This window comes from Lingula anatina, chromosome 5 (assembly GCF_051362555.1).
Source record: "Lingula anatina isolate TDL-2025a chromosome 5, LinAna3.0, whole genome shotgun sequence".
In the NCBI taxonomy this organism is placed as follows: domain Eukaryota; kingdom Metazoa; phylum Brachiopoda; class Lingulata; order Lingulida; family Lingulidae; genus Lingula; species Lingula anatina.
Window position 1 is genome coordinate 945,613 of NC_141771.1, and position 27,751 is coordinate 973,363.

General features: G+C 39.4%; 3 protein-coding genes across 5 annotated transcripts; 1 reads left to right on the plus strand and 2 right to left on the minus strand.

Moving 5' to 3' along the window:
• Positions 1-566: 566 nt before the first annotated feature.
• Positions 567-16,797, plus strand: LOC106159745 (ferric reductase SjCytb561). Of its 3 annotated transcripts, XM_087013046.1 has the most exons (6): positions 570-725; positions 9,400-9,508; positions 12,235-12,491; positions 13,161-13,369; positions 15,309-15,463; positions 15,946-16,797. In XM_087013046.1, the coding sequence occupies exons 2-6, from the start codon at positions 9,501-9,503 to the stop codon at positions 16,079-16,081; spliced, it is 765 nt and encodes a 254-aa protein (XP_086869172.1). In that variant the 5' UTR covers positions 570-725; positions 9,400-9,500; the 3' UTR covers positions 16,082-16,797. The 3 variants fall into 3 exon arrangements, with proteins under 3 accessions (XP_086869173.1, XP_086869172.1, XP_086869171.1); XM_087013047.1 differs by lacking the exon at positions 9,400-9,508 and having other exon boundaries at positions 567-725; XM_087013045.1 differs by lacking the exons at positions 570-725; positions 9,400-9,508 and adding an exon at positions 9,626-9,727.
• Positions 13,677-15,151, minus strand: LOC147761433 (uncharacterized). The gene is made up of 2 exons (XM_087013101.1): positions 14,346-15,151; positions 13,677-13,733 (listed from the first exon to the last, which is right to left on the minus strand). Exons 1-2 carry the CDS (start codon positions 14,742-14,744, stop codon positions 13,677-13,679), a joined length of 456 nt encoding a protein of 151 aa, XP_086869227.1. The 5' UTR covers positions 14,745-15,151.
• A 168-nt stretch (positions 16,798-16,965) lies between the features above and the next one.
• LOC106170093 (scavenger receptor cysteine-rich type 1 protein M130) lies at positions 16,966-27,719 on the minus strand. The gene is made up of 13 exons (XM_087013044.1): positions 27,618-27,719; positions 26,592-26,699; positions 26,087-26,208; positions 23,991-24,144; positions 23,514-23,818; positions 22,577-22,708; positions 22,308-22,346; positions 21,762-21,897; positions 20,999-21,216; positions 20,599-20,724; positions 18,462-18,581; positions 17,900-18,040; positions 16,966-17,483 (listed from the first exon to the last, which is right to left on the minus strand). Exons 2-13 carry the CDS (start codon positions 26,690-26,692, stop codon positions 17,455-17,457), a joined length of 1,623 nt encoding a protein of 540 aa, XP_086869170.1. The 5' UTR covers positions 26,693-26,699; positions 27,618-27,719; the 3' UTR covers positions 16,966-17,454.
• Between the last annotated feature and the right edge of the window lie 32 nt (positions 27,720-27,751).

The following is a 27,751-nucleotide window of genomic DNA, read 5'->3' on the forward strand; positions in this document are numbered from 1 at the left end:
ATATAGCCTACCGTTTATTAGATCTTAGATCTGATTGATATTTAGCGAGGATCCCCACGTAGATGGACCGATCCCGCTAGATCGATATAGGTATGGGAATGGGGTCTACCAGTCGTTTGTCCAAGACGCAACTTAATCACGTGGCCGACTTCGTTCATTGTATGCCAAGGACTCTTAAGCCTGTATGTTAAGTTCATTCGAAGCAATGTGAACGGCATTTAAGAATTGATACATTTTGGAAACAAATTTTAATTAAATTTTGATTAAAATCACCAATGTACCTGTGTACTTTGATAAATGGGATGTCAGCCACAAGTTGTGATTTAACCGAAACCAGTACCGGTATGTCCTGCACGTTGTATAATTTCCAGGAGGAGTAAAAACAAATTTATCATTTGCATGAGATAAATTAGTTTGTAATCAAACGTATTCGGGGGTCGTTCTTTAACAAGCGCGCAAAAGATTGTACAGATGCACATCCGGCTGACTGGCACCAACGAGCATGATGATTACACAATATGGGGTAGGTACAAAGCACTACTGGTAGCCAGTGCCAATCAATTTGACCTTCCAGCCAATGAGACCATTGGCTCATGCCACGTGATATAAACACAGAAGAGGGACCGTAAGCAGAATATGTCCAGTTTCCGAGGTGTCAACTCGTGAAGTCAACCCAAAGAAAGAGAGGTAGAAAGTAAAAGAAAAGAGTCACGAGAAGGAGGAAGGTAAGAAATCTTATCCGAAAAATCTGTCAACGCTGTATCCAGGTCGTTCATACCCGGTAGTTTTCAAACTTAAGGTATCATAAAGCGGGCCTGGTGTTAACATACCCCCTTTTCATGCTCAGCTATTTCAACTCAAAGGACAGGAATATCAAAACACTAGTCCATCCACTTCTTTTCCTAGTAATTGACAACTAGCCAATGGAGCCAGATGACTAGAGGTGAGGAAAAACCTACTTACGATCACAAACCCTCGGCTTTCTCACTCACAGTTATCCCACACTTTTGCATTAGTAACTTACTTTCATGTTAATCAGAACAGATATCAACAAAGCAAGGTTTATTTTCTCACATTTAACGGCGAAGACCACCCTTGCACACAACAACAGGATGCGCAGTTTAAAGATCACTCTTGTAGAAATACCCAGTTGGAAGTCACTATTCAACTCCTCGTTTTCATCTGGTCTTACGCATCCTACTGTACAGTCCTACAACATATCCGTAACGGTTTTCACATTCTTTCCTTGCTCCTCATAACAGAGATATATATGCCCAGTGTTGCCCCCAGATTTTCTCTTTTGTCAGCTTTTATGCAACACTGGTAACACATTTCAAGGAAAACCCTTAGGCCTATATTCTAGAAAATAACAGGAGTGATCAATGTTAGGAAAATACTCGTCAATTCGAAAATCGGCTTGATTGGACCATTTTTACAGTTACGTTTTTTCCCCCTTTTTTTTTTGCATATTTTATAGAGCTTGTCAAGCACAAGACCGGTGGTAGTGTCCCTTTTATGGTTTTAAATACGAATGCGCTTACTCCAGCTGGTGGCACAATATCCGGAGGCGATATGACCTCTCTGATCCTCTAGTTTAGAGTGTAATTGAAATATATGATATATATATATATATATATATATCTTTCCAATGAATTATTACTGTTTCTCCAACAAGGCGAAAAATCTATTCGCCGCCACGATCAGTATTTCACATCAAACCACAGCATTGCACCGTTACCCAGATTTAACTCGATGCATGCAAGCAGGCATAATCTGCACTTCGTACAGTGCCCTAAGTTTATGTTTCAGTAAGCCCCTATAGTTAAATAAATATACCGATCTGGGTGAAATTATATGCTGGAAATTTATTAAAAATAACTTTCAAAAATAACCGGCTAATCAAATCGCAGGGATATTTTTAATTGTAGGTGATGATTTAATTACTAGTGAGAACTAAGCAATAATATCTGGGATATACATGCATAGATTAGGCTGCCCTCATCTGTACATTTACTATAGATTTACCAGGGAATCTGAAAATCTGTGCAGACAATTTTCAAAGGTCTGGTTAAGCCCTGCCTCCTACTGGTGCATGTACGTACACCAATAGAGTAAGGCTATATTCCCATAGGTTTTAGATCGATCTATCCCCGCGGGGAATCTCACTAGATTATTTTCAGATAATCCGGCTTAAATGTCCGTCCCGCCTACTACAAGCTGTAAGGAGGTAATTAACTTTCGTTTCCGCCCGGCTGACAGCTATTTAGCGTGAACCCCCAGGGAGTTAGGTCGATCTAATCTATGGAAATGGGGTGTTAGACTGGGTTCCCATGCCTAGATCGATCCAATTGGATCGACCTTTCTCCCTGGGGAGTCTCACTAAATTGCTATCAATATAATAATATAATATATAATAATATTACATGGGAATGATCAAACACCAAATTGTATCACACGAGTCCGAGACGTATCTGTCATTCTTGCATCGCCATTAGTATTTATTTTCTTACCAAACTTTCCCTGGTGGACAATCTGTTATTTGTACGTATTGGTTCGAGGAGATTTGCTTCTAATTTTAATCCCTTCTCTCGTGATTAACTTCAATTTAAAGATGATTATAAACTTGCCAACCCTGCAGTGTTGTAATTTATATTCAGGTCGCTGACATGAAATATCAGCAAATAATATAATGGTTCCGTTTAAACATTATGGAGAGGGAAGGGGGTCTCTCAGCTGGCTGTATATCTGCCCACGTGAAAACGTAATTAATCCATATGGCTGACAACCAAAGAAACTTCACAAAGAAACCCTTTTTTAAAGTCTAGATTGGACCTCAACTTAACAACCGATAATTTAGTGAACTTTGATCCTAGAGGAAGTCATGAGGGAATATTTTTTCGTTGTAGGAAATATACATGACTTTAGATCATGGGTTTTCTTTATTATTGAATTACTACAAAGTGGGTCTGGATCATAGACCACGTTCAGATTCCAACATCGTTTCAACTGGATCAACGTTACTCTGCTGGGGATTCTTGATAAAGTACATTCAGTGTAATCAGCTTAATTTTTCTGACACGCCTCCTTCTGTAGTTAGTTAATTAGTTAATTACCCAACTCAAGAAGGCATGTCAGATATTTAAGCCGAGTACAGTGATTGCACTTAGGGAGAATCCCCCGCAGAGTTAGATCGATGGTCTATCCAGTTGCACCCATAGTTAGACAACAGTTTTTATGTAGCCAAATGTTCACAAGCACAACGAAGCTCTGTTTTTGCTCCAAATTAAGTAGGATAAGTCCATATGACTGAAATTGTCATTTATTAATGACGAAAACTAATAAGATACAAAGTTACAAAACTGGGGAGATAATAAACATCCCCCAAACTATATAAGTGCTAAATATAAAAATAATAAAGTATGTTAATGAAATGTAACCAGGATTAATTATGAAAAATATGAGAAATCACAACAGCTATAGGAGCAAAAAGTTGGCGCAAATGAAAATAAAAGGCCAAACTAATAAGATACAAAGTTACAAAACTGGGGAGATAATAAACATCCCCCAAACTATATAAGTGCTAAATATAAAAATAATAAAGTATGTTAATGAAATGTAACCAGGATTAATTATGAAAAATATGAGAAATCACAACAGCTATAGGAGCAAAAAGTTGGCGCAAATGAAAATAAAAGGCTTATGAAAAATATGAGAAATCACAACAGCTATACGAGCAAAAAGTTGGCGCAAATGTTTGGCGCAAATGAAAAGAAAAGGCAAAAGGCAAATTCTAAAGCCGGCCTAGGCTGAGAGCGAGCTACGCAACCCCTACCTTTTTAGGACGGGGACGTAGGTTTCCTCATTGCTCTGACAGCCCAATCATAGAGTTGTCTCTCTTGGCCTACGTACTGCCTCATATGCCCTGCGTAGTACATTTACCTAACTATAGTTTTAAAGTAATAATCTCACATGTATGATATATATCAATAAACAAATGATAACCAGATAATCTGAAATGACTAATTAATGTGCCAAATGAGTTATAGCTAACAAGCATAAATACAACCATGTTACATTGAGCCAATGCTCAAATCTGCTTCATTAGTCATGGAAAGAGAAAAAAAAATATGGGGGGGGGGGGGGGGTTTGAAGAAGTTTACCAAACATCACCTCAAAATTTTTACTCCTGAATAATGCACTTCTTAATGTTGTGAATTTTACGAGAAAAGTGAGGGAGAGCATTAACTGTCTCCTGAATAACTGAACTCATATGCCTCTGATTAGCAGGCCTACCAGAGGCAAAGTGGCACTGTCCAAATAGGTGCCCCCCTTAATTATGTCACACAGGTGCCGCTTGAAAGTAATAAGTCTAAGTGTTAAAAACACCACAAGGATGAAGGCAGGTGGTAGGGGAGGGTGGAGGGTGTACAAATAACAATAAAGAAACGTAAGTAATAATACAGTGTAGCTGCTAAAACTGCGGGTAAATATATCCGCAGCTACAAAGCTGAATGACTTCTCACTGAATGCAGCTCGATGGAATTAATCTCCAAAACATCTTTCATAGAATATACTTGTGTGTGCCTTGATACACAGCAGCTAAGACATTCCTTAACCCTGGACATCTGTTAACACCTTGTCTTGGTCAACTACTTAAGGTCAAAACGTGCAGACACAAGACCCAAACAAAACGTTGATGTATTACCAAAAAGTTAATAGCACCACTAAAACAAACCATTTGCTACATAAATACAATTAATTCTCTTAATTGTAGTTTTATGTAGCCAAATGTTCACAAGCACAACGAAGCTCTGTTTTTGCTCCAAATTAAGTAGGATAAGTCCATATGACTGAAATTGTCATTTATTAATGACGAAAACTAATAAGATACAAAGTTACAAAACTGGGGAGATAATAAACATCCCCCAAACTATATAAGTGCTAAATATAAAAATAATAAAGTATGTTAATGAAATGTAACCAGGATTAATTATGAAAAATATGAGAAATCACAACAGCTATAGGAGCAAAAAGTTGGCGCAAATGAAAATAAAAGGCCATATGATGTGAGAGAAGCTCACATCCCCGCCAACCGAGGAGTGCTTGTGAAAAAAAAATGGAATGATAAACAACATCTGACATTATATCTGAATCCTGTGTGCGACTAAAAAAAAAAAAAAATATATATATATATATATATATATATACCCCATGAAGAACTAGCTACAGGTGAATGAGGGATAGGAAGAGAAACTGGCAACCATGAATAAAATTAAGGGAGCCAAAAAAGGCAGTAAAATGGTGATCCCACCCTGTATTTTTTTTTTTTTTTTTTTTTTTTTTTTTTTTTTTTTTTTGAAACATGACACACACATAATTATAAAAACAATACCGCTATATAACTATCCTGAAAAAGCAAGGGCTTTGGATAATTACGAAGAAACATAAGAATAAGTGACCGGTGTTCCATCAATAAACTGAAATAAAGGACCTAACATATGCGTAAAAGTTCGTCGATAATAGAAGAAGGCTTGCACTTGGCAAAGGAGAGGGCGAGATGTACCTGTCGGACTCAAACAGCTGAGATAACGAAAAATTCAAAGCAAGAACTATAGGAAACGGTTCTTTAACTATGATATGCCAAAGTGCAACAACCGCAACCCATTCATAAAGAATCACTGACAGCCAAAGACCGCCGCATAACCTATTGACCACGAGGCATTTGTAAACAAGTGTAAGGTATCTGACGATTGTCATGATGAAGGCAGCAGGACCAATTTTCCATTAAGTAATGTGAAAAATGAAGCCACATGCCTAGGTCCGCTCTTGCTTCACTATTGAGTCGAATATAATGACGGGGGCGCCTAACACCAACAGTTAAATGAATTTAGCGGCGTAAGAAAGCCCTGCCCGGCACTACGCCTAAGCATGCAAAGTTTAAAACCCATAAGAGATGTAACTCTTTCAATTGTACCTATTCTCCTTTGAGAAAGCTAGGAACTAAAACATAACACTTTTCTAATTTGTCCTGTGGCACACGACCTACTAGCGAATCTATTTCAACACCGCAATTAGTTGAACAAGTGGTCGGAATAATTTTTTTTTTTTTAAGCCATTAATGGGAACCTTACTCCCTTTGCATAATGCAAGAAAATTTTGTAAATTAACTTGACAGTTATTGGAAATGGGGGTCCAATGAAAGAAAAATCATCCAATATATAGGATATGGCCGAGGCATGAAATTTTTTTTTTTTTTTTTTTTTTTTTTTTTTTTTTTTTTTTTAAACATCCATTTTAGAGCTGTGCTCAGTGATTAAATATTTGGCACGAACGACTTGCACCCATTGGCAGACATGTTTCAAAATAAACAATTCATTCCAAGAGAAACAAAGAAGATGATAAACCAAAAGGCTAAGAGCTGAAATGCGGAAAACATCTAGAATGTCAGACCTAGCTAAAAGAGCACCAGGGCCGAAATGTTGGACATGGGCGATAATCGTATAATATATTGAGTTGTACAGAAAATACTCTGGGTATATTAGAATTAACCGAGTCCAGGTGGGGATAAGAAAGGTCGCGAATAACACGGAAATTATAAGGTTCAGATTTAGTAATAATGGGTAATGGTGAACAATTAAAATATGGAAGAGGGAGATAAAATTTGGCCAGCAATCCGCCCAGAGGATAAACCTGATTAATATAATCCAAAATCGCTTCAGGATGAGTACGGGCTGAGAAATGATTATGAAATGCGTGAATGCTAGGAGTGGTGGTGCAATGAAGGCAGGAACCCTTGGAAATATATTGATGAGAAAATCACCTGATGAGGATCCTAACCTTAAGTACCAATTGTAACAGGGAATGGGTAATTGGAGTTGTTAGACAATGTTGTAGGCGGGGTCTGTAACTGGGCGTGGGATGTGGGGCAATCGATTTTAGGATGGGATCCCAGTACTGGCAACAGTGCTAAATTAGCATAGACTAAAGGTGTATTACTCCCTTTTATAAAAAGCAAAAAAAAAAAAGATGCCTAGACAAAAGGGACGTAAAAAAGGGGGGGGGGGGTATTCATGGTTGCCACTTTTAACGGTAACACGGGGATAACTTATCCCACGGGACCAGTAGTGTTGGTCGTAAGTTGCAAAAGGCGTCATCATAAAGACGCCAATCATTAGCATAAGGAGCTTTTTAATGTTCTAATAGATAAGCCGTACGTAAGTAAGTTTACAGAATCAAATCATTCAGTCCAAAGGTAAAGGGAAATCAGCGATTTTTACGAGGGCAAGTGGATCACTTCCAAATTCATCGGCTGGACCCGTGTGTTTACAGTGTCGAGAGTCTGCTGATACTGGGTACAGGGTATCTGCTGCTGAACGTTAGTCTCTTGCAGGGAGGAGTCGGGAGAAGGAGAAGCGCACGGCATTACTGTGCCGGTGTGACTCGGCTTCTTTCCACCAGGAGCAGTGGATGCAGGAGCCAATCGTCGTTTGCTGGATAATGAGCGCGCATTGGAGACAACCGACATCCTGGACCGCTTACGGTACTCCACCCGGGAGGGGTCTTGGAAGGCATGGTAACATAAAAACAAAGGAAACTAAGAAGACCGAAGGCAGTTGCATTTATATATAAGACAATTCAGTAATAAAAATTTCCCGGGCCAGGTAATTCAAGTAAGTAAACGGAATAAGTAATATGAATAAAATATACACTTGTACAGAGAACATATAAACCCGGCATAAACCCAACGAATAGCCTGGGTAGATATGGCATGAGCCATATAGATATAATAAGTGCAAAAAATTAAACATCTCCTAGTCCGCCGCCAGAGAAAATCCATGCAGGCAACAGCCTCAGCTTAGCCGTGCACGTAAAAACAGGGATATCTGGAAAACCGACCAGGCAACGAACATATAGCTGGGTGACTCCCCAGAATAGGGGCATAACAGCTCCCAAAAAATTAAAACCTAGTATACCAGATACCACCAAAGGGCTCTCACTACTAGGCAAACAGTTAAAAACCTGGGAATACACCCAGAACCTAGTATACCAGATACCACCAAAGGGCTCTCACTACTAGGCAAACAGTTAAAAACCTGGGAAATACACCCAGAACCTAGTATACCAGATACCACCAAAGGGCTCTCACTACTAGGCAAACAGTTAAAAACCTGGGAATACACCCAGAACCTAGTATACCAGATACCACAAAGGGCTCTCACTACTAGGCAAACAGTTAAAAAACCTGGGAAATACACCCAGAACCTAGTATACCAGATACCACTACAGGGTTCTCACTACTAGGCAAACAGTTAAAAACCTGGGAAGTACACCCAGAACAAAGAGCATAAAAACTCCAAAAATGCATATCGCCTAGTCGACCAGAAACCCCCAATAATACTCCACCTGGTAATGCGGACACGGAGACAATCGGAAATAGGATATGAATAGATTACGGCATGTCAATGACAGCCAGGAAATAGGAAATATGAAAACTGCAAAAACACCTGGCCCGATAGGAATATAAACATAAATGAAATAGATGCACACAAAAGAAAAAAAAAAATCAAAAATAACATGATGAGTGACACCTAAACAAAATAGGTAACAAATGTAGTTGCATAACACAACAATTATAAATGTATTGATAAGAACACGTGAAAAAAGGGGGGGAAATGAAAACAAATACTAGCCTGTGTGTGATCCAAAACTTGAAGTCATCCCGTAAAAGGAAACAGCCGTCGCCGAAACTTGAATATCAAATACTGGTGACTGGAGAAAAGTGAATATTGTCCAAATAAAATAAAGTCACCAAGTAACAAATAACCGTCAACAGCCGTCGCTGAATCTTGAATACCAAAACTGGTGGCTGGGGAAAACTGAATAATCCGAAGAAAATAGTCACCAAGTAACAAATAGTCGTCCCCAAATCTTGAAACCACAAAAGTGATGACCGGTAACCAGTGTACAAATAACAATAAAGAAACGTAAGTAATAATACAGTGTAGCTGCTAAAACTGCGGGTAAATATATCCGCAGCTACAAAGCTGAATGACTTCTCACTGAATGCAGCTCGATGGAATTAATCTCCAAAACATCTTTCATAGAATATACTTGTGTGTGCCTTGATACACAGCAGCTAAGACATTCCTTAACCCTGGACATCTGTTAACACCTTGTCTTGGTCAACTACTTAAGGTCAAAACGTGCAGACACAAGACCCAAACAAAACGTTGATGTATTACCAAAAAGTTAATAGCACCACTAAAACAAACCATTTGCTACATAAATACAATTAATTCTCTTAATTGTAGTTTCTGTCATATAGATATATTCAACGTACAGCTACTTTTATTTATTTATTTATTTATTTATTTATTTATTTTTTATTTATTTATGGAGCTGGGCCTTGCAGTATAAGCAACCCACGATATGCCCGTCGTACGTGAGGGTAGGGATCAGAAAAACAAAGCAGCTCCTCTTGATGGTCCAGAGAGTCACCGATGTACAGGTAAGCTGTATACTGGATTCTGACCCGCTAAGGTCAGGCCAACCCAAACCATTATAACTAAATGGAGGGCAGACTTTGTATTACACGGGCCTTCAGTTTCGTTACACCGGGATGGGTCGGCTCCTCACGTGACGCCCCTGATTAACGCCACCCCCGCTATCGGATTATAAGAGATGCAATGAGAAATCAACCTTTCATTAGTGGCGCCAAGGGCGGCAGGTAAAGTTCAGCATTTTTGTGTGTTGATGGTTGATCAAATATTGCTATGTGTTGGATTGCAATGGGGGTGCTTCATGTGAAAGGGGATGGATTTGTTTTATTATTACAAACAATTTTGTTTTTCCAAACATTGCTCTGTATTTTAATTTTTTTAAAATTCTTAGCCAAAAACGATTCTAAAACAGCGCTTTAATCTGGGAAACAGACAAACCAGTTTGTTTTGCAGCTGTACATTATGGCAAGGAATGCGCTCAGAATAGTATTATGTTTCTTTGGAAATCTCAGGGATCATTTACTGCAGATGCACAAGAGAAATACATAAATTGTTTTTTATCTCAAATTCTGTTGAGTGAAGAAAATGGGTTATTGTGAGTTACCATCGTTTCCGTTTGCAACTTCAGTACAGTGTATGATTCCCCATACACGTAAACACAACAAATCGTTCAACTTCGGGATATAAATACATGGAATTCACTCAGCTTTTTATAAAAAACAAAGTGTAAGGAAATCTTGCCTTCTTATCGTGTGCTCACAGGTGTTGCATGTATGACCCAATCCTGTTTCGATCATTCAGACACGCGCGACAACGAAACCGGTACCACAGCTAGCGTGTAGAACTTTCGTTTCCCCATTCGGATACGGCCCAGGGACTTAGCGTGCATAGTGGAAATTCCCATTGATGACGTTATGACTCGGTCACATGAATGTTAAATGAGAATAATTAAATTAGCTATGTCCTTTTCCCACTTTATAGCGAGTAACGCATAAGAGACGATTCAGGATCGCAGGAAGCTTTCCCAACTCTATGAGGTTAACTGTACTCTTCCCTGATAATTTTTATATGTGTTTAATGTTGTATTTTCCAATATTTATGTTTTAAAATCAAAATACAATGCATATTCTAAGCGGAATACGTGCTCATAAGATCGGGGCCATTTTGAAAATTTCATTTCGGAACAATCTACGCCAGTTACTTTTTATTTTAGGTTTATAATTATTTTTTTTTAGTTTTTAAGGCTGAAGTGAACGGTTAAATCATTCTGCATGACCCATAAAATAATTTGAAGAGTTTTGGTACGCGCACACACACACACACACACACACACATTAAAAGAGAGACGTAACAACAAAAATAACACAAAAACAACGAATACGGTTAATGCACATGAGAACATATAGCCAATATTTCGTTTTTAATGTAATGTCGAGTCTCACGGCGGCTACCATTGTTTTCTCTTTGAAGGCAAGATTAAGAACAACCATCCCTGTGTTTCGTCCCGGTAAATTTATGTGCCACTACGCATAGTAATGGACATGGCCCCAGATTTCACTCGCGGCCAACTTTGAGGGTCAGCATCAGGTAGCTCTATTAATCAATTTAATTCATTCATATGCACGGCCATGAACAATAGCTATTGACAGTAATTGTGAACTTGGAATTCAGATACACCGTACGCAATACATACATCTGTGCAAATTATGAAACGAGGGAGCTGCACGCGGAGAATCGTTGAACCGAGCAGGGCAGAGCTATCTTCAGTGTAAACACGCCTTCTGTCTGCATTAGCATCGGCTACCCACGTGGCGTTTTAAAGTACCAGCATATATATGAGGGTAAGCTGGGTGAAACATGCTGAAAAAATAGATTGATTATAGTGGATGGCTTTTGAGTCAATGTTGAAATATATATTTTTAAATGAATAAAATGCACGTGGTCAGCAATTTCCCTGCATCTGATGCAGTCAGCTCTACTATTCGATGTTTATCACTAATCCGATTCATTTCATTTTATTAATAGGACCTTCAATAAATGTGGCCGTCATCGGCCAAATTTCGAACACCATATGTCTTATTACTTAAATCGGCTTAGATCAAGGAGACATAAACTGGGTAATGGTGTAAGTATTTGTGTTAGGTCATCACTCACAGGCGGTTCATCATTAGATTAACTGTCCTCTTCTCATGCTTACTGGGCCAATGGTGCATGCGTTGGTATTGTTTAAGGACCGAGTTGGTGTATGTGTGTGTGTGTGGGGGGGGGGGGGGGGGGAGGTATGTTCCTAGTCATGTTAGGTATATATAATTTAGTATATCCTCTTTAGGCAGGTCACTTGATCGCGATGCTTAACCTCAGGAAGCCCGTTTATTTTTGCGCGTCTTTTTTCTTGGTTCTGAATGAGTCTGTTGAAAAATAGATTGATGACAGTATATCAGAAAAGAACTTGTACACATATATTTGGTACATGTTTTTTTTTTTTGTGATATATGCCATTCTAGGCGGCGGGTGATACAATGGAGAGATTACCTTGGCTTCTTAATTGTTATGGTGAGCTTCTCGTAATCAGGAGGTCTGTAGACATTGAACATACATGTAAAAAGAACGCCTGAGCTGAGAAATAAGAATATTTTACCCCTCTATATATTTTTATTAATAGTTTCTATATTTCTCGATGGACAATTAACTAAATTACAACCACCTCAAGCCTTGTTTACCTGCATCATTTCAGAGAAATCATTCTCGGACCCACATCCGTCAGAATGGACTACAGCCCAGAACTCAATTCCCGGCCGCCAGCGTCCTCGTTCATCTGTTTCTGGCTCGTCTTCACCTTGTCTCAAGTTCTGGGAGTGGCACTCGTAGTTATGCTGGGGTTGTGGCTTTACATATTCCAAAAGGGGTTCGCGTGGACGGAAAATCCCCGGTTAGAGATGAACTTCCACTCCATCTTCTCGGTGATAGGGCTGATATTTCTGTATGGAGAGGGTAAGTCGCCATTTTTGTCAGTTTTGAGACACATTTAGCCCTTTGGTCGGAATAAAATCTCCTCGAATTAGAGGAAATCCAAAATGGCAACCAACAGGTGCAGTACAATTATGTTCGAGAAATATCCGTTTTGAGATCGTAAAATCCCTGAACCATGCCATCGGTGGTACAATTAGACGTCTTGTGTACATTTATGCTGTCTAAACATATAAGAATTAAAAACCTTTTAATTACCTACTGCTGAAATCATTTGAATAATTATTCATTAATAATTCACGCAGCTATTTTGTAACGGTAATTTTGACTCTCATTATCACTGAATGATCATGAGGTTTTAAAACGATTGCTTTGCCATAGCACCGGAACCCGCCGTTGTATGGGAAACAATTGCAAGTTTACAAGATACTAGTTCACTATAAATTGGCAGTCTTAATGCCTTTGCAATAAATCATGACTGTCCAACAGAGAGCTCATTCATGATCAATCATTGAATGGACTGAAAATAAAGTAAATTGGTGGACCATAATCGGCGATGCCTGCACCAGGCTTTACATTTGAAGATGACGGCCCGGGTATTTCAGTCGTGCAATAGCGCACTGAAAATCAACCTGAATAATATTATGAATTCAACAAAACTGATCCTGTGTCTGTATCAACCCTCTATCCCAGGTATTCTGGTGTACAGGGTGTTCCGAAATCAAAAGAAGATCTACGTTAAAGTGCTCCATGCCTCCGTGCAGGCCATTGCCGTGATCTTCATCATAGTGGGGTTGAAGGCGGTCTTTGACTCCCACAACCTGGTCCAGTACAAGATTGCCAACCTGTACAGTATTCACAGCTGGCTGGGTCTAGCGACCATTATACTGTTTGGGTTACAGGTAAATACCGTGGTCTCTCTTACTCTCTCTCTTTCTCTCTCTCTCTCTCTCTGACGTTTGACATAACTTTACACACTTAAGAACTAGCAATTTCGATGGCCCCAGCGTTAAATCTCTTTTTTATTAATACTATTATCATTGTTCTGCTGGTAGTCGTAAGGGGGGGGGGGGGGTAGTGCTTACTGGGGGTAAGATTGCTTTGCTGGTGGATGGGTGGGTGTAGTCAAATAATAATTCCTTTTGAAATCAATACTCGTTTAACATTTTAAGTATGTCACAATCAGTAAATAACAGGAGACCTCCTCGGTTAGCCTGATTCTTGAAAGTGAACCCTTTTGTTGTGTGTAGGGTGAAGTGCATTAATCTGTGGGGACAAAACAGCTTGCATCTGAGACACTAAAGTTGCCATGTTTAATTGTATGGCATCAGCTACCATTTTGTTCACATCTGCTGGTGTAACTGACGCTACTGATGCTAAAGAATTCCAAGTTGCAGATTCAGCCCTAACAGCTGTGTCAGTGAGGTCACTTAAAGATTGTGGATTTTCCAAAATCACAACCTGTTTAATGGCAGGGTTAAGCCCATTAATAACAGCATCAATGATTTGTGAATTATGTAAATCTAAATCACGACCTAAGGTAATGACTTTTGCTAGAAAATCTTGCACATTGTCTGTGCCTTGTGTTTGATTGTAAAATTGTGCTTTCTTTTCTCGTAATTCAGATTGGGATAGCCCATATCTATTTAAAAACAATGCTTTCAGATCATTAAAACTATTTGCAGTTGATTCTAACGATTTATACCATAAACTTGCATTATCTTGCAGTAAAAACGGTAAATTGATCATTCTCTGCTGGTCAGAAAAATTTACATAGTTGCAATACTGTTCATATTTGAGTATCCAGTCTCTTGCACGTTCGCCCCTTTTCCCTGAGAAAGGAATTGGGGTTAGGTGAGGAGGTACTGAGTACATTACCACTGGCGCTGGCTGCATCAATTGGACCGGGGCCGCCTGTTGCTGCTGGTGCTGCTGCTGTGGTTGCTGCATGGCCGGCTGGAGCGGGGTGGCTGGCTGGTCCGTCTGGGGGGCCTGCTGTGGAGGCAGAGGGGCTGTCTGTTGGTGATCTGGGGATGTCTCTCCCTGCTGTGGAGGTTGAGGGTCTGCCTGCTGCTGCTGACCTGGGGACGTTTCGCTCTGCTGTGGAGGCGTCTGGGGCTCCAGGGTACCTGGAGCAGTGAGGGGGCTGCTGGGGATCACTCTGGAAGGTCCTGGTACTTCATGGGCTGGGTCTTCTGATGTATGTCTCCCCGAGGAGTCTCCCTGTCCTGACTGTGATCTAGTACCTGGTCGTCCTGGCACTAGGGTCTTAGACATATCTCACAGGATTAGCCACAGGTCTCCACCAGTGTCACAATCAGTAAATAACAGGAGACCTCCTCGGTTAAGATCCTTTATTATTCTTCTGTCTGCTCCCCTAGCAGGCCAGTTCTTATACACTAACATGTATGAGTATTAATTATGTATGCTATTGTGTGCTGTGCTGGTACTGAAAAAGGCCTTGTCTACTTTGTCTAAACTATAACTAAGAGAACATTAATGTCATTGTAGTCAGGAGATATAGGATGTCAACTGTGTATAAGGACACATGTGGATATACATGCATAATTACTTTGGAACTGCATAATTAGTGCTTAATGAACTATTTTATGTGCTGTGGTCATGCACAACTTTGGAACTTCCTTGTAGAGTTGCCATTATCAAAATTACATGCATGATAAGTATTTAAATGCTACGTTGCGTCCATGAACGAAAGACGAAGTTTTCACTGGGGTAAAAACTCTTTCAGTCACGTTAAAAGAGATATTTCATTTATGCCATCATTTATGCCATCTTCTAACATGAGGCAGCGAAAACCAATATATCACTCTTTATTTTCAGTATATATTTGGCTTCGTGGCTTTTATGTATCCCAAGTTGGGCCAGAATGCCCGCGAGATGTTGATGCCTCTACATCGGTATTGGGGCGTTGCCGTTTATGGGTTAGCTATAGCCGCCTCACTTATGGGAATGGTAGAGAAAATTATATTTAGTGTGTAAGTAATTGATGGCTATCTACACTAGGTGTTGTAATGGCTTGTATATGCTGCTTTGTTGTTCGGGGTCTCGGAAGCCAAAATGTACGTTTGGTGAAAGCTCTATTAATCACAATTTGTAGGGCTACAGGTACCAGAAGCTGGAGTAGGACTACATTGAAAAATTGACTTTTGCAAATATTTTGTAGTAGTTCTATAATGTCCATAAATAATATAAATGTGAAAGGAAGGAAAATATATGATACATGTACGTAAAAGCTAAACACAGAAATGTTGATCTAAGGAAGTTAAAACACGTCATCAGTCACATCTTAAAATATAGTTTCCCACCTTGCAGTATATTTTGTGAAACATACGTTAAGTATAATGTCTGGGTGACTGCTGGGCTGGAGATGGTCGGACTACTTGACGTCAATTATATTGTTTCAAAAAAGTTCAAGTCATGGCATTATTTCCCATTGTATTGTGTTGCACGTTTTCAGGAAAGACTACAGCAAAATGGGCGTAGAGACAATCCTGGTGAACCTCATTTGCTTGGTTATGGTGGCTGCAGGAATAAGTGTTGCGTATTTAGTCTGCAGGCCAGAGTACAAACGGACACCGCTGCCGGAAGAATAGGCAGTGAACGAAAAGTAGACAGACGGAAAAAGACGATGGCATTCGGAACTCCTCGGCTTGTTCCGTTCCTCGGTAATGTTCGGAACTGGGGCTCGGTGGCTCGGCGTGGCGTGGCTCGAATATCGCGTGTTCGGAACTTAGTTCTGAGACTGTTCTATGAGTCTTTGAATATTAACATTGCTATAAGGGGAGATGGATTTATTTAAAATTAGACCTTTCTCTGTGTTTCTACAGGAAACAAATGTTGAGCACCAGTGTGTTTTTAGTAAAGTAAACGAAAATTGTTGAGCAAAGGGCAGGGGGAGAGAGAGAGAGAATACGCAACAATAAATGGAGACGGTATCAACGTCCTTAAAGGGATAATAACTCTTTGTTTCGGCAAAAAAATGAATTTGCCTGGAGTAAACAACAATTTCCCCATACTTACCAATGGTTAATGAATCCATTTTTACATTAAAAATTAGTCCCTGGTTTTTTTCTAAAAAGTTTGGTTTTTTGTTAAAATCTCTTAAGAGATTTTAACAGAGTATAGCCATCAATGGAGGTCACGTGGTCTAAAGACAAGCTCAGATATCATAATAATAGCTATAACTGCCGTTTTTGTGGTAAAACAGAATATATTATTTTTCTATAAGTTATTCACAATGTTTTTATTGTGAAATATAGATCTCATACGAGGAGTTATTATCCCTTTAACATATTGCAACAGAAAAAAGGTACACAAATATATCACTGGTATGCATAGAGTTATTTAAGAAAAAACGCATTGGAACCATTTTGTGTTAACATTCGTCTTCGCATGCCTGTCTAATGTGCTGTTTGGTAAAGCGCGGCTTTCAGGTTTTACCTTTCCTTTTTAAATCAAAACGGTTCTAAATGAAATATTTTAAAATGAAATGCATTTATTTATAAAAGCCCACAAAATGAAGCCACATTACACAGTAATCATACGAAGTCTGTTAAATTTCGGTTTGAAAAGTCTTTTGAGAAAAGCATGTTATCATCCCTAAATCTGACCAATAAAATCTGTCCCTTCACAGCAAATTACATTATTATCTCCAATATTCCCACTTTAAGCCATTTAAGCAATTTTATCGGGCATTTCTATGATTGTGTTTCATTAGATTTAATAAAACAGCTTTTTATTTCACTTAAAAGCAAAGTGAATCCGCCATAGTGTCGCCGAGTGCTACATGTAAAGGAATCTATAACGATAGAGGCAGGTTAGGGATCTCCCCAGTCTAGCTACAAGGATTATCCACTCTGCAGTTCCATACAAGATTAGTTTGCTGTAAGTCCAATTAATCGGTCCAGTTCTTCGCCATTATGTCCTGGTGGGTGTTGCGACTTCAGTTCTGGGGTCAGTGCAGTCCTTACTCCCAGGAATATGTGACGCCTTTGCCTGTGAAATAATACCATTTAGAATGGTTGGTAAAGTACATGGAAGATAATGACACCAATATTTGCTGTTGTTTTGAATATAAATAAAGCGATATCTTTTCTAAACAAGAATTATATGGATAAGCGCCCTCCCTGTGTAAGGCTATTTTATTATTTTGCAGAACTTCTGAAGTATACATTCAACGTAACATTTAATGTAACAAAAACATTTTTTGCCTACAGTTACACTATTGATAAAAGCATGCTCTTCAAATCCATTTTGAAAATTTGAAATATTCTTTGTGCTCAACGGAATTTTTTTTACAAAACTACTGGCGACATTTGACATTTTGCACGGCAACTTCAATTCGCTTTGTCGGACACCTGCCTCATTTCTGACAGCTGAGGACATGTCTGAAGGTCATTTCATAAGCTTACCTCTTTCAGCGGTGAAGCCCCCCTCCATTCTGTATTCACACTGTCTTCCTGTGTATGGCCCATAACACTGGCACGTGGCAAAACTATCCCACCGACGAACGCAGCTGCCACCATTGTAACAGGTCAAGTAGCGACATGGGTCTAATATGATGAGAAAAGAAACACGAGTGATTTTTACGAAGAGTGTCTTGTTTTACTTTAATAAGAACATGGAAGTATATCATATAGACATAATTTTCCGAAAGAACAAGCGCACACACACGTGTAGTAAAACACCGCATAAAAATCGCTGACAAATCACAAAAACGAACACAAACATATTGACCGTGATTGAATGACAGAAGACTATCTTAAGACAAGTAAGAATTTCAATTACAAGACTAATGATGAATAATGATGGCAAAAGGTTGGTTGCTTCTAAAGCGACCATTAAACGTAATTTTAGACATGTGCATGAGATCCATCATCAAATGACGTCATCGTTTAAAACATTTTCTCTCTCTAGAAACAATTTACTGTTTTACAGACCAGACAGTAAATAATCTATTTCATTTAGCCACACCTGAATATGATTCGCACTTCTGTCCTGAGTAATATCTCGGGCACATACAGTAGTAGTACGGGGGATAGTTGACGTTCCTGCACGTCCCTCCATTCATACACGGGTTCACTGTACACTCTCCTAGCAACGAATATAATAAGTCTTCATTTACGTAAACAGAGCATTCGTTTTCATATGCATTCATATTTTACGTTGATTTGTTCGTTTAAAATAAATGTAAGTGACTAATGCATGCGTTTTATAAGCCAGAATGGATATGTTTTGTTCATACAGACTTGACATTTAATATGGAATATTTTTTCCAAGTCATTTTTCATCAGTTTTTTTCCTATTTTACTGACTGATAAATGAAAATAAGGATTAAAATCGTGTTTTAATAACTTTAAATTATGTCTTTGATGTCATGCTGACATCAGCTCATTGGTTGAATTCGACAGTGAGGCAAACAGAAATGCATTGCCTATTCTATGTCATACGACATCCATTAAAAGAGATATTTTGGATCTCTATATTTTCCAAATTATCGTCTGTAAAAGAGTTATACGCTACACAATGGACCCTCATGTCAGTGCCTAGTCATAGTAACGGTCGCTGTTACGCCTGGCCTCTTCTGTCTGTTACCAGGCCTCTCAAGCGGCAAGGCATTCCTTGGAAAAAGTTTTCAGAGTTCAATCTGGAATATTATTCCAGGCATCGGTCCAAAATTGTCCAATTTGGTCCAGTTTTGATGTACGGCATGTAAGCAGTTGATTCGGCGAGTAGTGGCTTACCCACACATTGTCTATGCGGTTCAAATGTGGCGATTTTGATGACCAGGGTAGCTGCTCATTCCCTTGGTTCTGTTAGTTATCAGCTATTAAAAGTGCTCTGTGTGAACCGGCAATCTGACCGTGCAACCTAAAATTGTTCCTAAGGTGCCCCCTATCAAATGATAATCAAGTGGTTCCCAGATTATTCCTTTATTTGATCTGGTTCAGGTTTTCGTCAATGACTACCATTGGTGTTTTGGCACCAATGTGGTATCCACTCCAAATACTGACGCTGTCAATGACCCTTGTCACTTTACACGCGGTACATGCTTCGTCGTAGGCCTCTTCTGGATGGCTGTAAACTTTGTTTTGACTAGCTGGGAGGTACAGGTGAAATCTGAACTCAATAAAGAAAACTACGCGGTTTCAGTGTTCTACCCAGAAACGGTCATGACCCCCAATTCATTAAAGAAACAGACGACGATGTTTTGCTGTTTACAGTGGGTACCTCGCAGGTCGTCTAGTATTCTAACCTGCTAAAACCAGTTTGGTGTTCGTTAAGGGCCTTGAAAAACGCATTTTGGTGGCGATTCACCCCGTCGTTCTGAACAGGCTGGGTGGCTTTTGTTTAGTTGCAGCAGTGTATCCCGAAAGACAGTGCGTCCTGTACCCTGGAGATAAGATTTCGATGCATTGGGTGTGACCACTGTGTAGTTACATCAGTCTGGGCATTACTCTATAAAACTGTGCGGACCATTCCGTTAGGCGCTGTAATCTGTCTGGTAATGTCTGTCTTTTTCGCGCCATTCTGCCACAGATTTACAAATTTGTAAAGCACTCCTTAGCTCATTTTACGCACTGCAAAACTGACCGCTTGCATGCAAAATTTCAAATTCTTCTATGGAATAGTTGCCGACATACAGATACTTTTTTGACAGAACCAAGATTTACCTAAGCCAAACATTGACCAGCCCAAAGGAACACTACCCAATTAAATCACCGCATATTACATAATGTAGCAGCGCAACAGACATGGAAGTCAGTTAATTGGTAGCGACACACCTGACTACACACTTCTCCATTCACAAATCTTATATGAGATCGGAGTTTTTTGAAAAAAGAACGAATTTTAACCTAAGCATACCTTCGAAACTGAAATATTCCATATTAAATGTCAAGTCTGTATATGGAAAACTAGCTATCTACCAACGGCAACACTTTTGACAAAATATTTTATGGTTAAATGTGTTTCCCTTTGATAAAAATTTACAAGACTCTTTCATAAAGAATTCTAATCGGTTGAGTTTCAAATAAATATCTGTTTCAGGGAATCCATAACCCTGTGCACACCGGGCATAGAAGTTACCATGACGATCGTTTCATATTACCTATGTATTCACAGTTCCTTCCTGACGTTTTTGGTGGGCAGTAGCAATGGTAGAATCCATTGCCGTAATCCACACAAGTACCTCCATTACGACAAGGACTGTACCGGCATGACGCCTGTTGGGTTGCTATGGTGACAGTAAAAAACATATGAAATGACATACATCATCCGTTACTTGAGCAAGTCCACTGCTGCATGTACTATTATTGTGCAAAAACCTTTCACATAAAAACTTGTCTTACAGTGAACGTTTTGATGGCTAAAACAGGCACGCGCTAAGTAGAGTAATTAGGCCTAGCCCAGAAATGCAACGTTCCCGAAGCTTGAAATAAACGTACAACCTTTCATTGCTAGATTATATACATTTGAAAATGAACAATGTGCATTGAGTAAACCCTTACTCATTTCATAGCCCCATGGTTTCCTTGTGGTCAAAGTGCCGCCTGCACTGCACGAGACACTGGCGTCTTCCTGGTGACCGCAGTTATGACGTCCCCAACCCGCGTGACTACAGGAAGTGACGTCATGTTCATATCCTCTGCAGCGGAGATCATCCAGCCATATTCTACCGTAGCCCTGTCCAAAACGACCACCTTGGTAGGCGGCTACGCTAGAAGTTCTTCAAAATAAATAAAAAGAGGTCAGAGGTCACCGTTAAACTTTCATGTATGACTACTAAACTATAACAGAAACAAAAGGCAAAGCACAAATATTTCTTTAAAATACGGCATCTTTTAACGAACGATCAAGTTGGATATGGCACTTCAGGGTAGATCAGGAATACAGGTACGACATGTTATACCTATTTCAACAGAAATTTGCAGCATATTGAAACATCTGCAAGTACCATTAAACCACTAGAGTTAAGAAGTCCAAACGTCGAGGGTTGATTAACCTATCATTAACAATGCGCACGTGGACTTAAGTACTTTTTTTTCAACTTGGGAATGTGGTCGTTCCTGGGGGTGGTGATTCTATATTGTACATCGTTCTTTCTGCTGTCTTTCCACACACCATCGGAGTTAGGAACATGAAACCTCCTGGATCGATAAACACGTCAGTGACAAAATGCGGTTGTAAAATGCGTGCGGTTGCAAAGTGCGGGTCCACCCTTCTGTTAATGAGGCAGGATATAGAATTTTTTTAGTTGGTCTCACCACTTACCCGTAACCTAGCATTCTGCAAATAACACGAGCGTCGTTAACATCAAAGTTGTCGTCACAGATTGTACCCCATTCTCCATTATGGTAAACTTCTACGCGTCCCTCGTAAGGTGTTTTACCCCCGACAAGGCGAATGCCTAAACATATATATACAAATGTTTATTACTGAACTGAGTAATAATCAATAAATATTAAGAAAAACTTCATAAAATATTTTACCTTAGTGCTACAAATATTACAGATTGCACTGTGCACTGGTAACCACCAATATCCATTACTAAACAATTCCTCTCTTTCAAATAATTAATGATATTGAAATAAATACTTTGGCATGAATTTCGTTCAATAAACAACCGTTTGTCTAAGACACAACTCATCTCGTGGCCTTTAATTTTACATGGAACAGAAACTTGGGATGAACGTATGCTTAAGTTACCACCACAGTGAAGAGAAAACAGGTCTCTCCGCTTAACGTTAAAATTAACACGGGCCAGACATAATGAAAGATGGATAATAATATGTAAAACTTGAGTTAAAACAGACCAACCTTGATACCAGCTCTGTGTTGTAGCATATTGTGGCCACCCTGGAATAAAGTTGATCAGAACTGAAATTGGGTCATTGGCACATCTTTTAAACATGAATGCGTCCATACATTGACCTGGGCTTACGGTTATGGTGGGTTTACCAAGAATCGTTATTTATATTCATGAACCAAAATGGAAGAGGCTTTGTCAAATATCAAAATACCCAAGCAGAGAGAGAGAGAGAGAGAGAGAGAGAGAGAGAGAAGGACGAGAGGGAGACGCCAATCACCTATGTAGCTCTCACAGTATTTCCCTGATGTCCCAGTGGGGCACTGGCAGTAGAACCTGTACCTGTTATAGTAGGTGTTCCTGGTGGACCAACACGTGCCTCCATTGTAACACGGGGAACTTGAGCAGGGATCTGAGTGAGAATGTGTGGAGAGTTACATTAAGGACCTCAAAAAATTAGTGGTAATTAAAAAGATATGTTGGAATCGTTTGTACTTCATACACCATGAATTTACATGATTTTTTATGAAAATGTTGCAACAGCAGAATATTTGCAATTGCTTTAAACCTATATTCATGAAAAATGCCTTAAATACCTTATGAAATCACTTGATATGTCCAGTTACTGAACTACGAGGAGATATAACCCATAAGTTTAAGGGAAAAGGCGTAACTTTTACCTTAAAATGTTATTCATATTGAGTCTTAACGTTTATGCTTACTGGTTTTAACCAGTTTTAATTAAAATTATCAAAATGAAGTAAGGCACAATGTATCAGATTTAAGCTAAAGAACATCTAACAATCCATTCAGAATAGAAGATCTGAGGATTTTCTGATCCACACGCGCCATTACACGGATTAAATCACAACTCCGAGGTCTAATCACTAGACCCCTGCAAGGACGGCGCGTGTGGAAGCGGAGAGACTATCAGCGGATTAGTCGGCTATTCGTTCATGTAGGGTCCACCATATTTGATCCGTGGATCAGAGAATCCTCGGGTCTTCTTTTCTGAATGGCCTCTTAGGTCCCATTCAGAATAGAGAACGAACTAATAGGTCAAATATAGCGACCTACTACAAAGCTTGCCGCCTAATCCGCTAATACACACTCAATAGATATCCCGTGAGGAAGTATTCAAGTGGGTCGGCCATATTTGACCCTCTGACTACTTCCCCTATTCTGAATGGGTTATTAAAGAGGGACTTAATAGTAACCGTTGGGGCAGTAGTAGCTGGGTCTCTGGGTGGTCATCCCCCAGTACGGCCATCTCTGAGAAGTCCGGTGCCAGTAAGGACTATCCGTGGTGTTCCATCTGCCGGAAGATGTCGCATTGGCACTTGCGTTCACGTCACAAGAGACGCTGCCGTCCTCGTGATGACCGCAATTATGGCGACCCCATTCAGCCCCCGGACAGTGGACCAAGCTGTTCTCGTGACCGGTGCAGTTCAGGTCGTCCAGCCAGATAGGGCCAGATCCTGGACCAAACCTGGCGTTTTGGTAGGCCTGGACCTCCGACTCTCTGAAACCAAATATAGATACCTGAATATGGCCATGACTTCTTTGAGCTAAAGCGATTTTATTTATATAGCCTGTTTAAAAAAAATTACATCTTTTTATTTAGCCATATCGATAATTTATACACGTAGATGAACACGTTCAAGGAACAAAGTTGGTTATTTAGGGTTACAAACCTATATCCCATCATGCCACAAATTGCGCGCGCATCACTGTAGCCAAAGTTGTCGTCACACACTGTCCCCCACTGGCCCTGGTAATACACCTCAACTCTACCCTCCGCAGGGTGGCGCCCCTCTACAAGACGGACCCACGGTTCCTTGGTTTCCTCTGAAACATACGCATCTTGTTTGAAATGATTAAACAGTTCAGGGGGGGATTTTTGTTGTTAAGGGATTCCGATTTTGACTTACCGTGTGCGTGAACAATAAATCTATGCGCCAAAAGATACAAATCAGCGAAAAAGGAGGACAAAAAAAAAAAAAAAAAAAAAAAAAAAAAAATGGCAAAGAGGAATGAAGAAAAAAGAAAAGGGAAAATCAACATACAGCATTGGTCAAAAAGGTTGTCCCACCCCCATTTCCATGTACTTTTAATTACAAATGATCACCTCACAGCTGTAAATTGTTAGAAATAGTGCTTTTTATTACAGATACCGTGTCTAACATGATTAATGGTTTAAAAAAATACAAAATAGAGGTAAAAATATACATATTTAATACCATTTAGTCAAATTTATAAGAGGTACCCCCTCAAATCCACTGTTTCACTGTGACTTCTACAGATGTAAAGAAATGTCTGTAAAATTGAAAAGACGCTATCAAATGTCCCCAAATTCACAGACAATTAGCATTAGGGTGTGCTCGTTAAAGGTCACGTGCCTAACAGCGTGTGCGTCTACCGCGTACTGCAATTATCCCCTGTAGACGGCGCGACAAGCCTCCAACACGGGTAACAGTTCTGTTTTGTGGATTATTTGTCCCATTCTTTTTAAACAAGTTGGGGGAGTTGGTTCACGTTTTTATGGGGTTGGTTCTCCTTTGCATTGCACACTCCAATTCATGTCACAGTTGATTAGTAAGTTTAATATCAGGGCTCAAAGATGGTGGTTCCATCCTTAGAGCATTGTGTTTCTTCAACAAACACTTGCCAGGCGAGAGGTGTGAGCAAGTGTGCAGTCATGATAAAGCCTGGAATTAACCCCAAAGTCAGTTCTTGAAGATGGAATGAGATATCAGCTGAGAATGCTACGTACAGTGATCCCACAGGCACCTGAACCTGGCCATCCATCACTGGAAGGAAGTCTATTTTGATGCAGAATCAAATTATTTCTTGTATCTCATCGATGGTCAAAGAGGGTCCATAGACATGTTAAAAAATGCCTCTTGGAAGGGTGTGTGTAGGATAATATCGCCTGAGGTGTTAGATCAGTCCGCATTTGGAGAACATTCCAAGCCCATGGTATTAGAACAGTGTTCCTTTTGGAACAAAACGTAACAGGGGCATTTTAATGTAACATTCTCAACAGAAATCTCACTCCATTTGCAAGAGGTGACCTCAGGGATGCTACTGGCTTCATTGTGACAACGCACTTGCTCACAGCTCTCGTCTGGCAAACGATTTGTTGCAGAAACACAGGGGTCTGAGGATGGGCCAACAGTCTTTGGGTCCTGATATTAATCCTACTGAACACCTGTGGCATGAATTGGAATGTGCACTGCAGAGGAGAACCAATTCCCAAATAATCTTGACCAATTCCGCCACGCTCTTTAGGATGAATGGGACAATATCCCACATAACAGAATTGTTACCCGTGTTGAAGGCTTGTCGCGCCGTCTACAGGAGATAATTGCAGTACGCGGTAGACACACACGCTGTTAGGCACGTGATCTTTAACGAGCACACCCTAATGCTAATTGTCTGTGAATTTAGGGACATTTGATGGCGTCTTTTCAATTTTATAGACATTTCTTTACATCTGCAGAAGTCACAGTGAAACAGTGGATTTGAGGGGGTACCTCTTATAAATTTGACTAAATGGTATAAAATATGTATATTTTCGCGACTATTTTGTTTTTTTTAAACCATTAATCATGTTAGACACGGTATCTGTAATAAAAAGCACTATTTCTAACAATTTACAGCTGTGAGGTGATCATTTGTAAATAAAAGTACATGGAAATGGGGGTGGGACAACCTTTTTGACCAATGCTGTATATATATGGTTTAAATATAAATATATGGTATAAATATGGTAAATGGTTTGACTTACCACAACGAGAAATTGTCACATCATCTATGGCTATGTCACCCGTAAATGACGAGCCCCTTGTGGCTTCGAAGATCACATTAAATGGCCCCTGGCTTTTCAACCGAACGCTTGCCTCGTTCCATCTAAATGGCGTCGTTTATGATAATTAAACGTATATTACGAAGTCTATTCAATTCGATACATTGATAAATCTTTTGCTTTAATTGAAAAAAAAAAAAAAAAAAAAAAAACGTTATGCAGTCACAAAGGTGTCACACGAGAAAAATAATTAACGTTTTAGTCATGAAAAGGAAGGGAAATATACAAAAACTGAATTCTGTATTTTTTAACATTTTGTTTTTCTCTGTTTTTCATAAAGTGTCACTTGCAATCACCGAATATAATTCCACTTCTCAAACGTGGGTCATGTATCTAACATGTAGCTCACCACTTAGCAGTTGTTATTACCATTTAAACATTCACAATATATTTTAGCATTTTCCGGACAATCTCATTTTCCGTTTACCCGTTATATTGGTTTCCCCGTAACATCCATATTGTCTCCTCACTGGAACTTCCCGATCGTTTGACTTTCACAGCGAGGGCTCCAATAGTTTGCCCATACATATGGTACCTGATAAAAAGACACCAAAAAGATACAAAACTCAAAGTAAAAAGTAGAAACAATCACATGCTAAGAAATAATCAATGAATTACACTGTCACGCGAGGCAATATTCCTAAAGTTCAGACAGATTTGTACAAATCTTTCTTAAACGTTTTCCAAAATGAAATTACGACGAAAATATGCTAAAGGGATAACAACTCTTTGTATGGCTTCATATTTCACAACAAGTACATTGTAAACATCTAATAAAATACAATTAATTCTATTTTACCACTAAAACGGCTCTCCGCGATTATCCTGGAATCAGATCACGTGACCTCCATAGATGGCTATATCTACGTAATAATTTCTTAAAGGGCAACTCCCTGAGATTTTCATGTTCCCAGCCGCAAAAATGGATTTTCCCCAAAATGGATTTTCTTGCAAGCGCGATTCATTTACCTATTCCTCTTGAATGAAATTGTAAAGGTTGATTTAGTTTCAAATGACGGCCAATCACTATTACTGGCAACCAGCTTCCTAAACTTCGATGAAAACATAAACATCAGGCAGGCTCCAGAAAAAATATGTAAGGGGTAAAACTGTTTTTGAAGTGCTTGTATTTTATAAGAAGCTGTGGATGGCAAAAATAAGCATTTGGGGATTTTTCAAACCCATTAGGTGTACGTTTAAGAGGTTATTGCAAAAAATAAATAAATAAATAAAAATTTAAATTAAAGAAAATAAAAACCCAAAAAACAAACAAACAAAAAAAATTGACTAACTTTGAATATTGAAACGGATTAAATAGCCATGGGTTGGTATAGAAATTTTGTCCTTTACCCCCAGGAATTCTTTTCGCCAAAATGAACAGTTGTTTGATATACTGTAAACATTTCTATGAGATATGCGTTTTTTTTCTTAAAAAGAGACATTTTCCAACTACCAGAAGTTGAGGCACACCACGCCCGGGGAGGGCTGGTAAGTCGGGCTGATCAGCCTAGCATGTGCTCCACTGTAGGTATTGGATGCTTCGATGTATATGTAATAACCTATAACGAAAACCAGCACAGCTATTTA

Coding starts and splice junctions, on each gene's coding strand:
- LOC106159745 (XM_087013045.1), top strand. CDS start 9,687: ATGAGAAATCAACCTTTCATTAGTGGCGCCAAGGGCGGCAG. Junction 9,728..12,234: donor AGTGGCGCCAAGGGCGGCAG/GTAAAGTTCAGC, acceptor GCATCATTTCAG/AGAAATCATTCTCGGACCCA. Junction 15,464..15,945: donor GAGAAAATTATATTTAGTGT/GTAAGTAATTGA, acceptor GCACGTTTTCAG/GAAAGACTACAGCAAAATGG.
- LOC147761433 (XM_087013101.1), bottom strand. CDS start 14,744: ATGTCTAAGACCCTAGTGCCAGGACGACCAGGTACTAGATCACAGTCA. Junction 13,734..14,345: donor TGATGCAGCCAGCGCCAGTG/GTAATGTACTCA, acceptor TTGTCCCCACAG/ATTAATGCACTTCACCCTAC.
- LOC106170093 (XM_087013044.1), bottom strand. CDS start 26,692: ATGTATGGGCAAACTATTGGAGCCCTCGCTGTGAAAGTCAAACGATCG. Junction 22,709..23,513: donor CAGCTACTACTGCCCCAACG/GTTACTATTAAG, acceptor ATTCTCACTCAG/ATCCCTGCTCAAGTTCCCCG. Junction 21,217..21,761: donor TGCAGAATGCTAGGTTACGG/GTAAGTGGTGAG, acceptor TTTATTTTGAAG/AACTTCTAGCGTAGCCGCCT.